Consider the following 16,901-nt stretch of genomic DNA (forward strand, 5'->3'; position numbering starts at 1 on the left):
ACTATTTTAAGAAATGTAATTAAAACAAACAGAAGAATTGGCAACTGTAACAACAAAAGTCCAAAGACTTAACTAATGGTCTGTTTGGTTTGCCACTGTAAAATCCACAAACTTAGTAACACAAGGGAGAAACTTGTATAATTATTTGACATGGATACAATATATAATACAATTAGAATACTCTCTTTTGTTCCATAGCTTAGAAACACAGTAATTCCTTAATGAAATATCTAAAATTTAACGATATTTTACCAGACTTTTTTTCTGCCAAAGTATAAAGGTTTTTTTTTTTTTTATTATGTGTAACAGGCGAAATTATTGAAGTCAATAAACTTACGGAATTTCACACATTCTGGTTCTTTCCACTGCCAATCACCATAGACTTTTAAAATTAAATTTTAAATTGAGATATAACTCACATACCATATAAAGTTAACTTTTTCGTTCTTTTCAGTGATTTTTAGTGTATTCACAAAGTTGTGTGTTCATCATCACTGTCTGATTTCAGAGCATTTCATCACCCCCAGAGAAACCCTGTACCCATTAGCAGTCACTCCCATTCCCTCCTCCCCCTCCCCCTAGTTTTTGGTGACCACTAGTCTACTTTCTATCTCTCTGGGTTTGCCTGTTCTGGGCATTTCATATGAATGGAATCATACAATATGTGGTCTTCTGTGTCTGGCTTCTTTCATGTAGTGTAATGTTTCCAAGGTACATCCATGTTGTAGCGTTACTAGTACTTCATTCCTTTTTATGGTCAAATGACACTTCATTGTATGGATATAGCGTATTTTGTTTATCCATTCAACTGTTGGTAGATAATTGGATTGCTTCCACCTTTTGGCTGTTGTGAATACTGCTAAGAATATTCACACACAAGTTTGAACCCCTGTTTTGAATGTCTGTTTAGCAGTGGAATTGCTAGGTCACATGGTAATTCTATGTTTTACTCATATTGAGGAACCACTACAATTAAAGTCCCAATTTCTCCACATCTTTGCCAGCACCTATTGTCCTCCCCCTGGCCTTTGTTTGTTTGTAGTCATCCTGGTAGATGTGAGTGGTATCTTACGTTGTTTGAACTGCATTTCTGTGATGGCTAATGATATTGAATATCATTTCATGTGTTTATTGGCCATTTGTGTATTTTCTTTGGAGAAAGGTCTATTTAAGTATTTTATCCATCTCTAAATTGAGTTGTTTCTTTTGTTGTTGTTTTGAGTTTTTAAGGAATAGGAGTTTGCTGGGGGAAAAAAGCTTCCTGAAAAGATTTGTTTCAGGAAAAATTTATAGTATAGGTGAATGGTTGGAGAACTGACCCATGGGCCAAATTTGGCCTGCCACCTGCTTTTTTTTTTTTTTTAATTTATTTTTTCATTGAAGTATAATTGCTTTACAGAATTATGTTGGTTTCTGCCAAGCATCAGCATGAATCAGCCATAGATATATATATGTCCCCTTCCTCTTGAACCTCCCTCCCCATCCCAGCTCTCTAGGTTGTTACAGAGCCCTGGTTTGAGTTCCCTGAGTCATACAGCAAATTCCCATTGGCTGTCTATTTTACATATGGTAATGTATGTTTCCATCTTATTCTCTCCATACATCCCACCCTTTCCCCCCTGCCACCATGTCCATAAGTCTGTTCTGTATGTCTGTGACTCCATTGCTGCTCTGCAGATAATTTCATCAGTACCATCTTTCTAGATTCCATATACATGGCGTTAGTATATGATACTTGTTTTTCTCTTTCTGACTTCCTTCACTCTGTATGATAGTCTCTAGGTTCATCTACCTCCTTAGAACTGACTCCAATGAGTCAGTCATTAGCATTGCTTTTTTGGCTGAGTAATATTCCATCATATATATGTACCACAGCTACTTTATCCATTCATCTGTCTACCGCCACCTGCTTTTATGTATCTTAGCCTGTGAGCTAAGATACATTTTGCATTTTTTAATGATTGAGGAAAAAGTCAAAAAGAATAATGTTTTGAGATATGGGTAAATTTATATGGCCTTCAGATTTCATCATTCATAGGTAAGTTTTATTGCAGCACAGCTATGTTCATTCCCTCACGTCTGTCTGTGCTTTCCTGCTGTGAAGGCAGTCATGTGGTTGCAGCAGAGCTGGTCTGTAGTAACTGTCACCACACCACTGCTCAATGCCCTGCGAACTGCACTGGCACACTTCAGACTTGGCAGCAGTGTCTCATATGCCACATGTACCCCTGCACAGTAGCATTTTATATTTTTATTACCAGTGCATGCATATGCCAAAACAAGAGAAAAAAAGTGGACCTTCAGATGGCAAAACAGATATATTTTCTGAGCTATAATTCCAGCATCAGTTTTTTTTGGACCTCGATGCACATGCAGAGGGAGTTTCCTTATTTCCTAATCCATTTGACCATGCAGTTGAGGAGCTTCCACCCAACCTTTAGTTGGAACTGATTAATCTGCAGTGTAATGACATGTTAACACATAAATATCACAAAAAGAATCAAATAGAATTCTATAAATGCCTTCCAAGTGATGAATGTGCTCAAAGAAAGTTATATGTTTATGGATCACTATTGGGACTGCTTATCTGTGCGAAAAGACATTTTCAGAGATGAAATAGTGAAATCTCATTATAGATCAGCATTAATAGCTGAATATCTGCAATTGATTTTCATGATAGGGAAAGCTAGCTTTTTTAAAGTATAGTTGATTTACAATACTGGGTTAGTTTTGGTTGTGTATCATAGTGGTCTTTTTTTTGTAGGATTTTTTGCAGATTTTATTCCATTATGTAATCCATGGGGTCGCAAAGAATCGGACACGACTGAGCGACTGAACTAAACTGATAATCCATTAGAGTTTATTACAAGATAGGGAACATTGACTTTGAACCCCAACTGAGCCAATCGTTATCCCTCCAAGAAGAATTCCATCCTCTGTAATATTAGTAGACCTATAGAGCAAAGGTATACTCAGTTATTATTATATTTTAAATTTAATTAATAACTTTGTGGAAATTTGGTTATCTCTTGCTGTGTAAATACCTACATGATATCCTTGATTTTGCCTGTTGGCCCCCAATGCCTAAAGTATTTGCTATGTCCTTATTTATTGTTAGACATTATTATTATGTCTTTATTAATTGCTTTACCATAAAAGTGCTGACCTCTGGTATAAATATTAATCTGAGTTGTCCCTTAATCTGACCCTGATTTAGTCTTCCTTAATCCTGGTTTATATTCTTAACTGAAATGTTTCTTTCTAACTTGCCCTTAATTCAATATTTCCGAAATTCACCTCATAATAGTCACTAGGTGTCCTTGCTAAAAATACAAACTCTGGAACTTTCCTAGCAGTCCAGTAGGCAGTCTCATTCTATAGAGATTTACCTCTGAGCTTAGCCTGGCAGTACATTGAATCCCCTCTGTTGGTTTGTTCTCAGTTCTCTAACTGCTACTTTTTTCTTAGGCCTATTATTAGTTCTGCTAATCTGCTAATCCTCCCTTCCCTAATAAACACTTACTACCATCTGTTAGTCATTTCTTAGGCAGACCTGCCTAAGGTAGACTCTGTAACTTTTAGAGACTATGTGCCTTGATTTATACAAGTAGAAGCCTTGAGTCTAAACTTAGAATAGAATCTTTTATTTAGATAACATTCATAAGCTTTTAACATAGATTTGAGGTAGGTAGGTCAAATCAAGATAATTAAAGCCTGAATGGGAAATATGTTTCCAGTGATTGATGGACTCTGTATGACCCATGGAATCCTCTGCTTACCTAATAATGAAACAGATCTGTGTGAGGATTAGATGACTTACGTGCAAAGTGAGCTTATTTTTATTACTGTAGAATTTGTCTCTTTTGGAGAGGGATGGGACTTGCCTTGTGGCTCCGTGGTAAAGAATCCTCCTGCCAGTTCAAGAGACATGGGTTCAATCCCTGGGTCAGGAAGATACCCTGGAGAAGAAAGTGGTACCCCATTCCAGTACTCTTGCCTGAAAAATGTCACGGACAGAGGAACCTGGTGGGCTACAGCCCATGGGGTCACGAAAGAGTTGGACATGACTTAGCAACTAAACAACAACATTTTTAAGTTTTATTGAAGTGTAATTTTAAATGTGGTTAAGAAGTAGTCATTTTTTGGTGTTATATTTTAAGATGGTTAATATTTAAATATCATATTGAGCCAGTACCTTAGAGCACTTTAGCTTCTGATGCATTTCAAGCTTTAATGAAAAATGCACCACTGTTTATTTTTCTTCAGTTACTTTTTTTAACATAGCATTTTATGATACAAGGAAAAAACACTTGCAAATAAAGTTATTTTTAGATTCTGGTTTTTGCATCATTCTACGTATTGCTCCTTTTTGAAACATCTAGATTATTATGCAACAGATTTTTAAAAGAAGAGAAAATATAACGTGATCTTTAGTAATCTTGAGTATCTAATATTAGGATCATATTTACAGAAGAAATAACTTATTTTACTTAAAGGGTTATCCATTACATGTATACGTATGGCTGAGTCCCTTTGCTGTTCTCCTGAAGCTATCACCAAAATTGTTAATTGACTATCAGTCAGTCAGTTTAGTTCAGTTGCTCAATCGTGTCCGACTCTGCGACCCCATGAATTGCAGCACGCCAGGCCTCCCTGTCCATCACCAACTCCCGGAGTCTACCCAAACTCATGTCCATCGAGTCGGTGACGCCATCCAGCCATCTCATCCTCTGTCGTCCCCTTCTCCTCCTGCCCCTAATCCTTCCCAGCATCAGAATCTTTTCCAATGAGTCATCTCTTTGCATGAGGTGGCCAAAATATTGGAGTTTCAGCTTCAACATCAGTCCTTCCAATGAACACCCAGGACTGATCTCCTTTAGGATGGACTGATTGGATCTCCTTGCAGTCCAAGGGACTCTGGAGTCTTCTCCAACACCACAGTTCAGAAGCATCAATTCTTCAACACTCAGCTTTCTTCATAGTCCAACTCTCACATCCTCCATACATGACTACTGGAAAAACCACAGCCTTGACTAGACGGACCTTTGTTGGCAAAGTAATGTCTCTGCTTTTTAATATGCTGACTATACTCCAGTACAAAATAAAAATGTTAAAAAAAAGTTATTCATGATTATGGATTTGATAGGTTATAGTCCATTTAGCACTTTTTTATAAAGACATCCCTAACCATGCTCCCTAAATGTTTGACTTCTTTTTCTCAGTTCTTTCTAATCTCTTTATATCTTAGATTTCAGCTTTTTATTACTTTATCAAATTGCTCTCCTAGAGCCCCTATTTAAACCAAAAAAAAAAGGAGGAGGAATTGTGCATATTTTGGAAGATAACCGTTTCTTACTATTTTTAAAAGAAATTATTTTATGCATTTAGGTTTGTTATGTGACCAAAACTCATCATTACTGCTTGCTCTGGATAGCCGTATCATGGGAGTAAATAAACTAACAAGTATTCATTTTCTCACCTCACCATCTCATTTCTCACACTCAGACGTCCATAAGATATCTCCCTCCACATTTGCAGTGTTCAAAAATCTCCCTGAAAGTTTTATTTTCTCAGACTTGTTGACCATGATTTTCCTATAGCAATTATACAAATTAGAAGCACGTGGGCCTTATTTTAAATAGTCAAATATTTGTTCTATCCGTTATAAATCCTAAAATAAAAATTGTCAAAATAAATTTCCAGCAGCTTTTCTTATAAAAGTTTTACAGAGTCACAAAAGGCAAGGTTCTTTTTTTAAAAAATATAATTCTTATCTCATAATAGGCAAGTAGTAAAAAAAAAAAAAAAGAACTTTTGCACATCAACCAGTGCTGTTTTGTCATCTTCTTGGGAAGAAGTACATTTTATATCCCACCTTCGATACATACATATATAAACACAAATTACAGATCAAAACATTTGGTCCTGTTTTGCTGCTAGAAGGTCAAAAATCAGAGAAGTTGAGAGAAAAAAGCCTTTGCTATAGTTTTATAAGTCAGCTCATGGAATGAGAGAGGGCATTTTTTCTAAATGACTGGAAGAATGACTTTTTCTAAAGTTGGATTTCTCTTTTGCTCATCTTCAGAGGTATGTGGTCATGAAGGGAGAGTTTAACTATTCCAGATATTGGTCCCAGTAAATACTGTCTCATTTACTTAAAATGGCTTGAGGATAAAAGTGGCTTTGCTTTAATTTTTCATGTTGTTTATATTTGATGTTATGTATTTGACAATGAAAACATTCAGAATTCTCAGTATATTTATGAAAATCATATTTTAAAATCCTAACTATTTGCATTAAAACAATTTATTTTTCCTCAATGATTTATAGATGAAACCAGCCTGTATAAAAGCCCTTACTCGTATATTCAAAATATCTGATCAAGATAATGATGGTACACTCAATGATGCTGAACTCAACTTCTTTCAGGTAGCCTTCTCTTAGTTCAGATATTTTTATATCTTGATTTTTTTTTTTTTTTTTTTTTGCTGAGAAAAGCTATAAAAAATTTATTGGCATGACCAATGGTATTTTGATAAACATGCATCTCTTTTATGTAAAAGTCTCTCTTTCACATCAGGCTATTTAATCTTTACCTATGGGATAAAATCTCTTTTGCTTAGGAGTTGAGGGGACTCTGAGAGATTGTCATTTCACAGTGTACAATGGGTATATTAAGAATGACTTGAAGTCTGAATTCTGAATTATTTTTCCTTCTCGGTTTTGTATAACATAGTTACACAAAGAGCTCTGTGTTTTAGGAACCCAATGGGGAAGGTAGGGAAAACATGCCCTTCTTGGTCTGACATGCTTTACTTAATACAAAGTAGAGGCTGTCCTAATTCAGAATTTGTTTCCTTTGGTTACAGCTCTTTGATTTAATGTTGCTCTGTGGATTAATATTTGTATTATTTGTGACTTTAGTGCTGATTTGTTTTTAACTTTATTTTTATGTCTTTTGCCAGAGAATTTGTTTCAACACTCCTTTAGCCCCCCAAGCTCTGGAAGATGTCAAAAATGTGGTCAGAAAACATATAAGTGATGGTGTGGCTGACAGTGGATTGACACTGAAAGGTGGGTGAAAGGTGCTTTTGTCCCCTTTTCAAACTTTTAAACAGTTTGGCAGCAGGCAGCAGTCTATAGTGCTATCTAGATGTTTAGGGAAACGTCTGTATTTACTAGTGTAACTAACAATCTAATCTGGATGTTTCAGAGTTGGAAGAGGCAGGCCTTCGGTGGAGATAATTACCTCCACTGTCAGTATAAATTAGAGGTAGGGAAATTTATTGGATTTCAAGAGTGCAGAGTTCCCTCTGAAGATAAAAGAATTCTGAAACAAATTTATCTTAAAATTCTTATTACTCATAAGCATCCTCTAAATAGAAATTATTTTTAAGGAAGACATTTTGTCTCCCAATCAAATTTACCAAGTACCGAATGTTCCAAGTACCAAGTAAAATATGTTATAGAGCCACAGTGAAATCAGAAACCAATTTTCTTGTTATAGAAATAAGCACACAGATGTAGAAAATGATTTCATTTGTTTTTATTGTATAATTTGTGAATGTCAGTATACACCTTGGGATGTGTTTTTGACCCTTTCATCCAGTACCACCTTTTGCTGACCTGGGTGTATATATGAAATGATTCTGAAATCAGCTCTTTGAGACACTCATAAACTTGGTTTTGATCTGACCTTCAGTATGCACAGCTAGTACACATTATGTTCGTGAGTCTAGGTCTTGCCATTGTGTGTTACATGCTTGCCTCCCATGTGACCCTGTACCCATTTTCACATCAGCTATATTTACTAATTTATTTTATTTCAGGTTTTCTTTTTTTACACACACTTTTTATTCAGAGAGGGAGACATGAAACTACTTGGACTGTGCTTCGGCGATTTGGTTATGATGACGATCTGGATTTGACACCCGAATATTTATTCCCCTTGTATGTACCTTTGGCTTCTAATTGATTTCACTTGCCAGTATTTTAAAGTTTTATTTAGCACGTAGGTAGTAGGCTTTGAGCTACTTGGGAATAATTTAGATTTATAGAGCTGTTTATAGCAGGGTTTCTCAACCTCGGCACTGTTGACATTTTGGACCAGATAATTCATTATTGTAGAGCCTGTTCTATGCATTACAGGATGTTTATTAGCACATCCTTAGATGCCAGCAACACCTCTTCCCCTAGTCGTGACAGCCAGAAATGTGCCCGTGGGAGTGAGATGATCCCCACATAAGAGCCACTGATTTATATCATGGCTCAGCCTCTTGCTCTTCTTCTAATGGAGAATACAGTTATCTTTTAAAATTCGTTTTATTGAGGAAGGAGATAAGAGAAGCTAGATGAACTTGTTTTTAGAATCAAAGGAGTAAAAAATACATTGGTTAGCATTTTTCTTTTCTTGAGTCTTTGTCCTCCCTGAGTTTTATAGCCTATTCTCAGTTCAGGATAAAGTACTTTTCCTAAGCAACTAGTCTCTCTGTGGTTATTTTCCTTTAAATAGTGATGTGTTTAAGTTCTGTTTGTTTAGCAATGAACTCAGCATCATCCTGAAATAGGAGACTGCCTTATTGTAGGATGCCTCTCCTGTACCCAAGGGAAGTAGGCTTCTCAGGGAGGTGACTTCCCAGGATCAGGCCTTTGAGCCTTTTGCCTTTTTTCTTCATTCTTTCAATAGCACATTATCTTCATGTTCTCCTTTTTTAATTTTAGCATGCTACTGCTATCTCTCCGTGTAAGGGTTCAGAAAAACTGTCGTTTTTTCCTTCCCCATTACTGAGGAAGCAAAATACTTTCTGGTTGGATTCCTGGTCCATTAATCAGCTAAGTTGAAACTTCCCTTGTCAAAGTTATTCAAACTTGGCTCAAGTAATTTCCCAGATTTTTCAATAAATGTGTATGGAATGAATGCATTTGTCCCAAGACCTTTTTATCAAGCTTTCTTTTCTGTGCTATTTATGTGGGTAGATAAATTCTACAGAACGTAGAAGGTTGCTTATTGCTTTCTAAAATATGACAGGAAGGAAACTCCATCTTTTACGGCTTTGGGACTTACACTAAAATCTCTCTTAATTTCTTTGTGTGCTCTACCTTTAATTTTTTGTAAAATAGCCCCTTTAGAGCAACGTCTGAGTCTCCTCATTAAACTCTCTATTCCCATCCTTCACATTGTGGCAAGAATTAATACTGATAGATACATAACACAGATTTTGCCACGTCACTTTGCCTTCCAAGACAGGATAAAGCCCAAGCTTCTTAACCGGGTATAGAAAGTCATTCACGATCTGTTCTGCTCCGACTCACTCTCTGCCTTCACTCTAGAAGTAAATACTAAACTACTTCTAGTCTGCAAATCAGATATTATTTCCCACCCTGGGCTTCTGCCCATGGTATTTTTACTCTTCCTCCTTCTCCCTCCAACCCAATTCATGTCTGTTATCCTTCAAGTCTCAGTTCAAGTGACAGTGTCTCTCAGCAGTGCTGACACCTTCCCATCTCCAGACCAAGGTGTCTGCTTTCTCAAGAGCTCCCCTAGCATCCGTAGTTTGCCCACTCAGCAGTTGCCTGTTTCTGTTGAGACAGTGAGATTATCTACTTGTGTTCTGTCTCCAGCTTGAATGTGGTTCCTTAGAGGTAGGGAGCCTGTCATGTTTTCATGTCCCCAGTATCTCGATGCATTTGATAAATGTTTATTGATTCAGATTTAGGGTGTGTCAAAAATCAAATCAGGCAGAAATAACATCTCTTCACATCATTTTCAACTCATTACAATGTTGATACTGTATAAAGCTCATAATTTTGACTTACAATTGGTTTGTAGGAGAAACTACTAGAAACTGATTACAGTTTAATCAGTATTGTCTATACATTTTTTAATACAACCTGCTCTTCAGATAGTTATGAAAGTGTATATGTTACCTTGGAAGGAGCACTATTATGGCTCTTCTGAGGATTACCATAGCAATGCAGTGACTTCCCCTGGGAAAGTCTGAATGGCTGCAGAAAACATATTCTGTAAGTGCTTTCATCTTACAAAAAGAACTTGTTGCAATTTCATATTCATTTCTCAAATTAAATTTTAATATTTGATTAATGATTTATTTTACTTTTGTTTTCATCAACAGGCTAAAAATACCTCCTGATTGTACTACTGAATTAAATCATCACGCATATTTGTTTCTCCAAAGTACTTTTGATAAGCATGATTTGGTAAGCTTTCGGCTGCAGCTTTCTGTGATATATGATAAAATGTTTTTCTGTGAATAACGTAGCTCTATTCCCTGAGCTATTGGGTGCTCACGTCATGTGTGCTAAGTTGCTTTAGTCATGTGCGGCTTTTTGCTACCCCATGGACTGTAGCCCACTAGGCTTCTCTGTCCATGGGGTTCTCTAGGCAAGGAAACTGGAATGGGTTGCCGTTTCCTTCTCCAGGGGATCTTCCTGACCTAGGGATCAAACCCATGTCTCTAATGCCTCCTGCTTCGGCAGACACATTCTTTACCACTAGCCCCGTTCATGTCACATAGCCAAAAATTATTCAAAAGCTCTTAAAACTAGCAAAAATACGTTTTCTTATTATTTACTTTATTATTTTCTCAAGATGAAGAGGTGTAGTTTCTGATAGATTCTTGCATAGGTTTCCTTACATACCTGCAAGGAGTTTTCTTGATGAAATGTAAAATTTATTTTCATGGGTTAGTTTTTGGAAGCATAGCTTTGCAAGATTAGGAGGCTCTTGTGTTTGGGAATTATCCTCTTAGATATCTAAACATTATGTATACTTCCTTGTGTATCTTCAGGATAGAGACTGTGCTTTGTCACCTGATGAGCTTAAAGATTTGTTTAAAGTTTTCCCTTACATACCTTGGGGGCCAGATGTGAATAACACAGTTTGTACAAATGAAAAAGGCTGGATAACCTACCAGGGATTCCTTTCCCAGTGGACGTGAGTATAGAGCTCACTTCTTTCCTCTAGAGTTACAGCTGCTTTGAAATTGTGGTTCATTGCATGCATTATTTTGTGAATTTGTCAGGTTGTATGAAATGCTTCAATTTTAGCTGCTTGTGAGCAGGATTTATTAATATGGTGCCACTGCTATCTCTAAGATGAACTATAGATGTTTATAAATTTATCAGGAAGGGATGTGCTTGCTTTTGGACTATGTACAGGGAAACAGTAATATCAAAATGAAACTGAACATTAATACTTTAAAAACAATTTTATTGGAGTGTAGTTGATTTGCAATGTTGTGTTTTAATACTTTTTTGATTAAGGGAATAGGAATCATCACTGCTACTGCACAATTCTTTTATTTTTGGAATATGTGTGTGCTAAGTCACTTTAGTCATGTCCAACTCTTTGTGACCCTGTGGACTGGAGCCTGCCAGGCTCCTCTGTCCATGGGATCTCCAGGCAAGAATACTGGAGTGGGTTGCCATGCCTTCCTCTAGGGAATCTTCCTGACTCAGGGTTCAAACCCGAGTCTCTTATATCTCCTGTGTTGGCAGACGGGTTCTTAACCATTAGCACCACTTGGGAAACCCATATTTTTTGGAACATGGGGAGAACATATTTTACTTGATGTGGAAGACACTTTGAGGGATTGTTGTTTGCTTTGAATACACTCTTAGGCTTAGTGAGGGTATCTACAGTCTAGTTACAGCAAAGTTGACCTATTGTCTAGGGTGATAGGAAAATCCTCTGCAAATACTTCAGCCTTGGTGAGAATGACTTTCTCAACACCAGGATCTGTTCTTTTTTTTCAACTCATAAGAAAGGCTAACTGATTTCAAGTGCCTTTCAGCCTTTTAGTTTTGCACCTTTTGCAAACCCTTTCAGAATTAAATCCTTAACTAGCCAGTATTTGCAATACAGTATGTAACTTGGGAAGCAGATAACATAAAATACCTGTGCTTTAGATCTTACCTAGAGCACTGGGTGCTCTTGGTGCCCGCTGCTCATCTGTGTGGCTTTGCTCTTTCCAGATGTTGCATTCTCCTCTTTCTTCTTTACCTGAGAATGTCACTGGAGGAAGAGCTGTGGTTGGGCACATGGGAAATTAAAGCAGTCTGACAAAAATTATCTGGGTCTGGTGTTAAAGCTATTTGAACTGTTGTAATTTTTTAAAATATATATTCTTTTAGAAACTTCTTGCATTTTCAACTTTTTCCTAGGCTCACGACATACTTAGATGTACAACGGTGCCTGGAGTATTTGGGTTATCTAGGCTATTCAATATTGACTGAACAAGAATCTCAGGCTTCAGCCATCACAGGTAAGTATGTAAATATTTTTTTTTCAAGATTCCAGTTTCATATGTAAAAAGAGCGAAAATAAATGCATCTTCATTAGTCTTCCCATTTATACTCTTGTTTTCCCATGATTTGATAATCTCGTTTGAGTTGAAATGCTTGATTTCTTATTTATCAAGAAAGAAAGAGTAAAGGTTTTACTTCTAGTCTACCCCTGAGGGTACTTTATGGATGAAAGGTAGGGAAGGCTATAGGCATTAGAAGTATTTACAGCCCATCTTGTGTTTTAATTTTCTTTAAACATTAAAAACAATGTGTATTAATGCATGATCCTGATATTGAACTGATTGTACATCTCAGTTTTATAACATTTTACCACATTAATAAATCTTTCACAGATCTTATATTGTTAAACAGGCATTCTTGCCAAACAATGTGCTCCATTTAAAAGTATATATAGATGTAAAATGAAATAATAAATTAGGGAACTGATCATTTCAAGAAGTTTTTTATCCTAATTGGTTGGAAAAAATGCCGTATCTTACAGGAAGCCCTGTTACAAGAAGACAGCCTATGTGAAATTTACAGAGCAAGTAACCTTTGAAATACTTAACCAATTAGACAGTATTTACCTCAGCACCAAAGAATAAGGAACTAATTAGCCAGCATGAGGTTCTTTCACTCAACAAAATATTGTGGACATATTTCTATTATCGATAAGTGTATTTTATATATCTTTAATATTATATAATGTATCATCATATGGATAGTCTGTAACTTACTGAACTATTCCATAATTTTGTGTTTTTTATCATTTTCAGTTTTTTGCTACTATAAATAGTGTCTCTGGTGAGCTTTCTTGTAGTTGAATCTTTGGGTGCAGCTTAAGGAGGTCTCTTTCCCTCAAAAAAGATGCCTGTTGCTCTGCTGATACACGATTGTTTTCAGCACTGCCTCTTTTGCAGATTTACCTTGGAAATCTAGAGTGCCTGTCACCTTTCTGTTTATAGACCCAAGAGAGTGAAGTTTTGAGGTGGCATCTTTCAGTTTATAATTTGTTACGACAGTAATAGAAAAAAAGATGAGATGTAGTGTGGGCTATATTCGTTGTAATTTTCGTTCATTTTGGGGATATTGTTTTCTTACATAAAGGTACTACTTATTTTATGATGAAATAAATATGTGGTTACTAGAAATTTACAACTGACTTTCAGAAATGCACCTTTTTCACTAAAGAGGCCTTTCTGTATTATCTTCTATACTTCATTTTACATACAGCTTGGCTATCATACAGTTTGTTTATTGATCAAAGGCTTCATAAAAATAATGAGTAAAAGTATCATATTTTGCAGAAGGCGAAGTGAAGCCTCAATGAGTCTACATGGTACATAATTAGCATTTTATTTTCCTTTTTAGTAACAAGAGATAAAAAGATAGACCTTCAGAAAAAACAAACTCAAAGAAACGTGTTCCGATGTAATGTAATTGGGATGAAAAACTGTGGGAAAAGTGGAGTTCTTCAGGCTCTTCTTGGAAGAAACTTACTGGTGAGAGCCCAGAAAGTTAGAACTTTACTCAGTAGATTTTTATAGTCATGTGTTTACATAATTTTTTCATAACCATTAACCTTTTTAGATGAAATATAGGTATAATAGTAAAGTACAACTAAAGTGTAACAGTAATCTCTTTGAACTAGCTTTATCTTGGCTTCATTGGTGTTAGCCATCATTTGGGTTTTTTTTTTTAACGTTTAGATGGAGATTAAATAAATACACATAGGAAAGTATCAGAAACACGGCTTGGCATGAAGTAAATGTAGCACTCTACATTGCTGATATCTGATTGTGACTATTGCCTTAGGAGGCTGACATATTTTTAGGTGAAGTTCAGTTCAGTCCCTCAGTTGTGTCCGACTCTTTGCGACCCCATGAATTGCAGCACGCCAGGCCTCCCTGTCCATCACCAACTCCCGGAATCCACCCAAACTCATGTCCATCGAGTCGGTGATGCCATCCAGCCATCTCATCCTCTGTCGTCCCCTTCTCCTTCTGCCCCCAATCCTTCCCAGCATTAGGGTCTCTTCCAGTGAGTCAACTCTTCGCATGAGGTGGCCAAAGTATTGGAGTTTCAGCTTCAAAGTCACTCCTTCCAATGAACACCCAGGACTGATCTCCTTTAGGATGGGCTGGTTGGATCTCCTTGCAGTCCAAGGGACTCTCAAGAGTCTTCTCCAACACCACAGTTCAAAAGCATCAATTCTTCAGCGCTCAGCTTTCTTCCCCGTCCAACTCTCACATCCATACATGACTACCGGAAAAACCATAGCCTTGACTAGACAGACCTTTGTTGGCAAAGTAATGTCTTTGCTTTTTAATATGCTATCTACGTTGGTCATAAATTTCCTTCCAAGGAGTAAGCGTCTTTTAATTTCATGGCTGCAATCACCATCTGCAGTGATTTTGAAGCCGCAAAAAATAAAGTCTGCCACTGTTTCCACTGTTTCCCAATCTATTTCCCATGAAGTGATGGGACCAGATGCCATGATCTTAGTTTTCTGAATGTTGAGCTTTAAGCCAGCCTTTTCACTCTCCTCTTTCACCTTCATTAAGAGGCTTTTTAGTTCCTCTTCATTTTCTGCCATAAGGGTGGTGTCATCTGCATATCTGAGGTTATTGATATTTCTCCCAGCAATCTTGATTCCAGCTTGTGATTCTTCCAGCCCAGCGTTTTTCATGATGTACTCTGCATGTAAGTTAAATAAGCAGGGTGACAATATACAGCCCTGAAGTACTCCTTTTCCTATTTGGAACCAGTCTGTTGTTCCATGTCCAGTTCGAACTGTTGCTTCCTGACCTGCATACAGGTTTCTCAAGAGGCAGGTCAGGTGGTCTGGTATTCCCATCTCTTGAAGAATTTTCCAGTTTATTGTGATCCACACAGTCAAAGGCTTTGGCATAGTCAATAAAGCAGAAATAGATGTTTTTCTGGAACTCTCTTGCTTTTTTGATGATCCAGCAGATGTTGGCAATTTGATCTCTGGTTCCTCTGCCCTTTCTAACACCAGCTTGAACATCTGGAAGTTCGTGGTTCACGTATTGCTGAAGCCTGGCTTGGCATTACTTTACTAGCGTGTGAGATGAGTGCAATTGTGCGGTAGTTTGAGCATTCTTTGGCATTGCCTTTCTTTGGGATTGGAACGAAAACTGACCTTTTCCAGTCCTGTGGCCACTGCTCAGTTTTCGAAATTTGCTGGCATATTGAGTGCAGCACTTTCACAGCATCATCTTTTAGGATTTGAAATAGCTCAACTGGAATTCCATCACCTCCACTAGCTTTGTTCGTAGTGATGCTTTCTAAGGCCCACTTGCCTTCACATTCTAGGATGTCTGGCTCTAGGTGAGTGATCACACCATCGTGATTATCTGGGTCATGAAGATCTTTTTTGTACAGTTCTTCTGTGTATTCTTGCCACCTCTTAATATCTTCTGCTTCTGTTAGGTCCATATCATTTCTGTCCTTTATCAAGCCCATCTTTGCATGAAATGTTCCCTTGGTATCTCTGATTTTCTTGAAGAGATCTCTAGTCTTCCCCATCCTGTTTTCCTCTATTTCTTTGCACTGATCGCTGAGGAAGGCTTTCTTATCTCTCCTTGCTATTCTTTGGAACTCTGCATTCAGACGGGAATATCTTTCCTTTTCTCCTTTGCTTTTCGCTTCTGTTCTTTTCACAGCTATTTGTAAGGCCTCCTCAGACAGCCATTTTGCTTTTTTGCATTTCTTTTCCATGGGGATTTTCTTGATCCCTGTCTCCTGTTCAATGTCACGAACCTCCATCCATAGTTCATCAGCCGCTCTGTCTGTCAAATCTAGTCCCTTAAATCTATTTCTCAGTTGCACTGTATAATCATAAGGGATTTGATTTAGGTCATACCTGAATGGTCTAGTGGTGTTCCCTACTTTCTTCAGTTTAAGTCTGAATTTGGCAATAAGGAGTTCATGATCTCATCCACAGTCAGCGGTCTTGTTTTTGCTAACTCTATAGAGCTTCTCCATCTTTGGCTGCAAAGAATATAATCAGTCTGATTTCAGTGTTGACCATCTGGTGATGTCCATGTGTAGAGCCTTCTCTTGTGTTGTTGGAAGAGGGTGTTTGCTATGACCAGTGCGTTCTCTTGGCCAAACTCTATTAGCCTTTGCCCTGCTTCATTCTGTACTCCAAGGCCAAATTTGCCTGTTACTCCAGGTGTTTCTTGACTTCCCACTTTTGCATCCCAGTCCCCTATAAGGAAAAGGACATCTTTTTTGGGTGTTAGTTCTAAAAGGTCTTGTAGGTCTTCTTGGAACCATTCAAGTTCAGCTTCTTCAGCGTTACTGGTTGGGGCATAGGTTTGGATTACCGTGATATTGAATGGTTTGCCTTGGAAACAAACAGATCATTCTGTTGTTTTTGAGATTGCATCCAAGTACTGCATTTCGGACTCTTTTGTTGACCATGATGGCTACTCCATTTCTTCTAAGGAATTCCTGCCCACAGTAGTAGATACAATGGTCATCTGAGTTAAATTCACCCGTTCCAGTCCGTCTTAGTTCGCTGATTCCTAGAATGTCGACGTTCACTCTTGCCATCTCCTGTTTGACCA

At 37.3% G+C, this 16,901-nt stretch overlaps 1 protein-coding gene across 42 annotated transcripts in view; it reads left to right on the forward strand.

The window, feature by feature from the left end:
- Window positions 1-16,901, forward strand: part of RHOT1 (ras homolog family member T1) — a 62,204-nt gene that overhangs the window by 26,202 nt on the left and 19,101 nt on the right. For 29 of the 42 annotated variants that reach the window (XR_014079429.1, XR_014079430.1, XR_014079432.1 and 26 more), the window contains 7 exons: window positions 6,331-6,429; window positions 6,966-7,074; window positions 7,830-7,950; window positions 10,134-10,218; window positions 10,809-10,954; window positions 12,184-12,284; window positions 13,678-13,808. Coding sequence is in view for 35 of the 42 variants with exons in the window: in XM_081579737.1 (XP_081435863.1) it covers window positions 6,331-6,429; window positions 6,966-7,074; window positions 7,830-7,950; window positions 10,134-10,218; window positions 10,809-10,954; window positions 12,184-12,284; window positions 13,678-13,808 (792 nt within the window). In the remaining 7 variants the exon portion in view is untranslated. Of the gene's footprint in view, window positions 1-6,330; window positions 6,433-6,965; window positions 7,075-7,829; window positions 7,951-10,133; window positions 10,219-10,808; window positions 10,955-12,183; window positions 12,285-13,677; window positions 13,809-16,901 lie in introns of all 42 variants that reach the window. The other 13 variants (XR_014079431.1, XM_081579743.1, XM_081579740.1 and 10 more) reach the window with 2 other exon arrangements.

This window comes from Giraffa tippelskirchi, chromosome 3 (genome assembly GCF_054371585.1).
Source record: "Giraffa tippelskirchi isolate mGirTip1 chromosome 3, T2T-mGirTip1v1.2.pri, whole genome shotgun sequence".
NCBI lineage: Eukaryota > Metazoa > Chordata > Mammalia > Artiodactyla > Giraffidae > Giraffa > Giraffa tippelskirchi.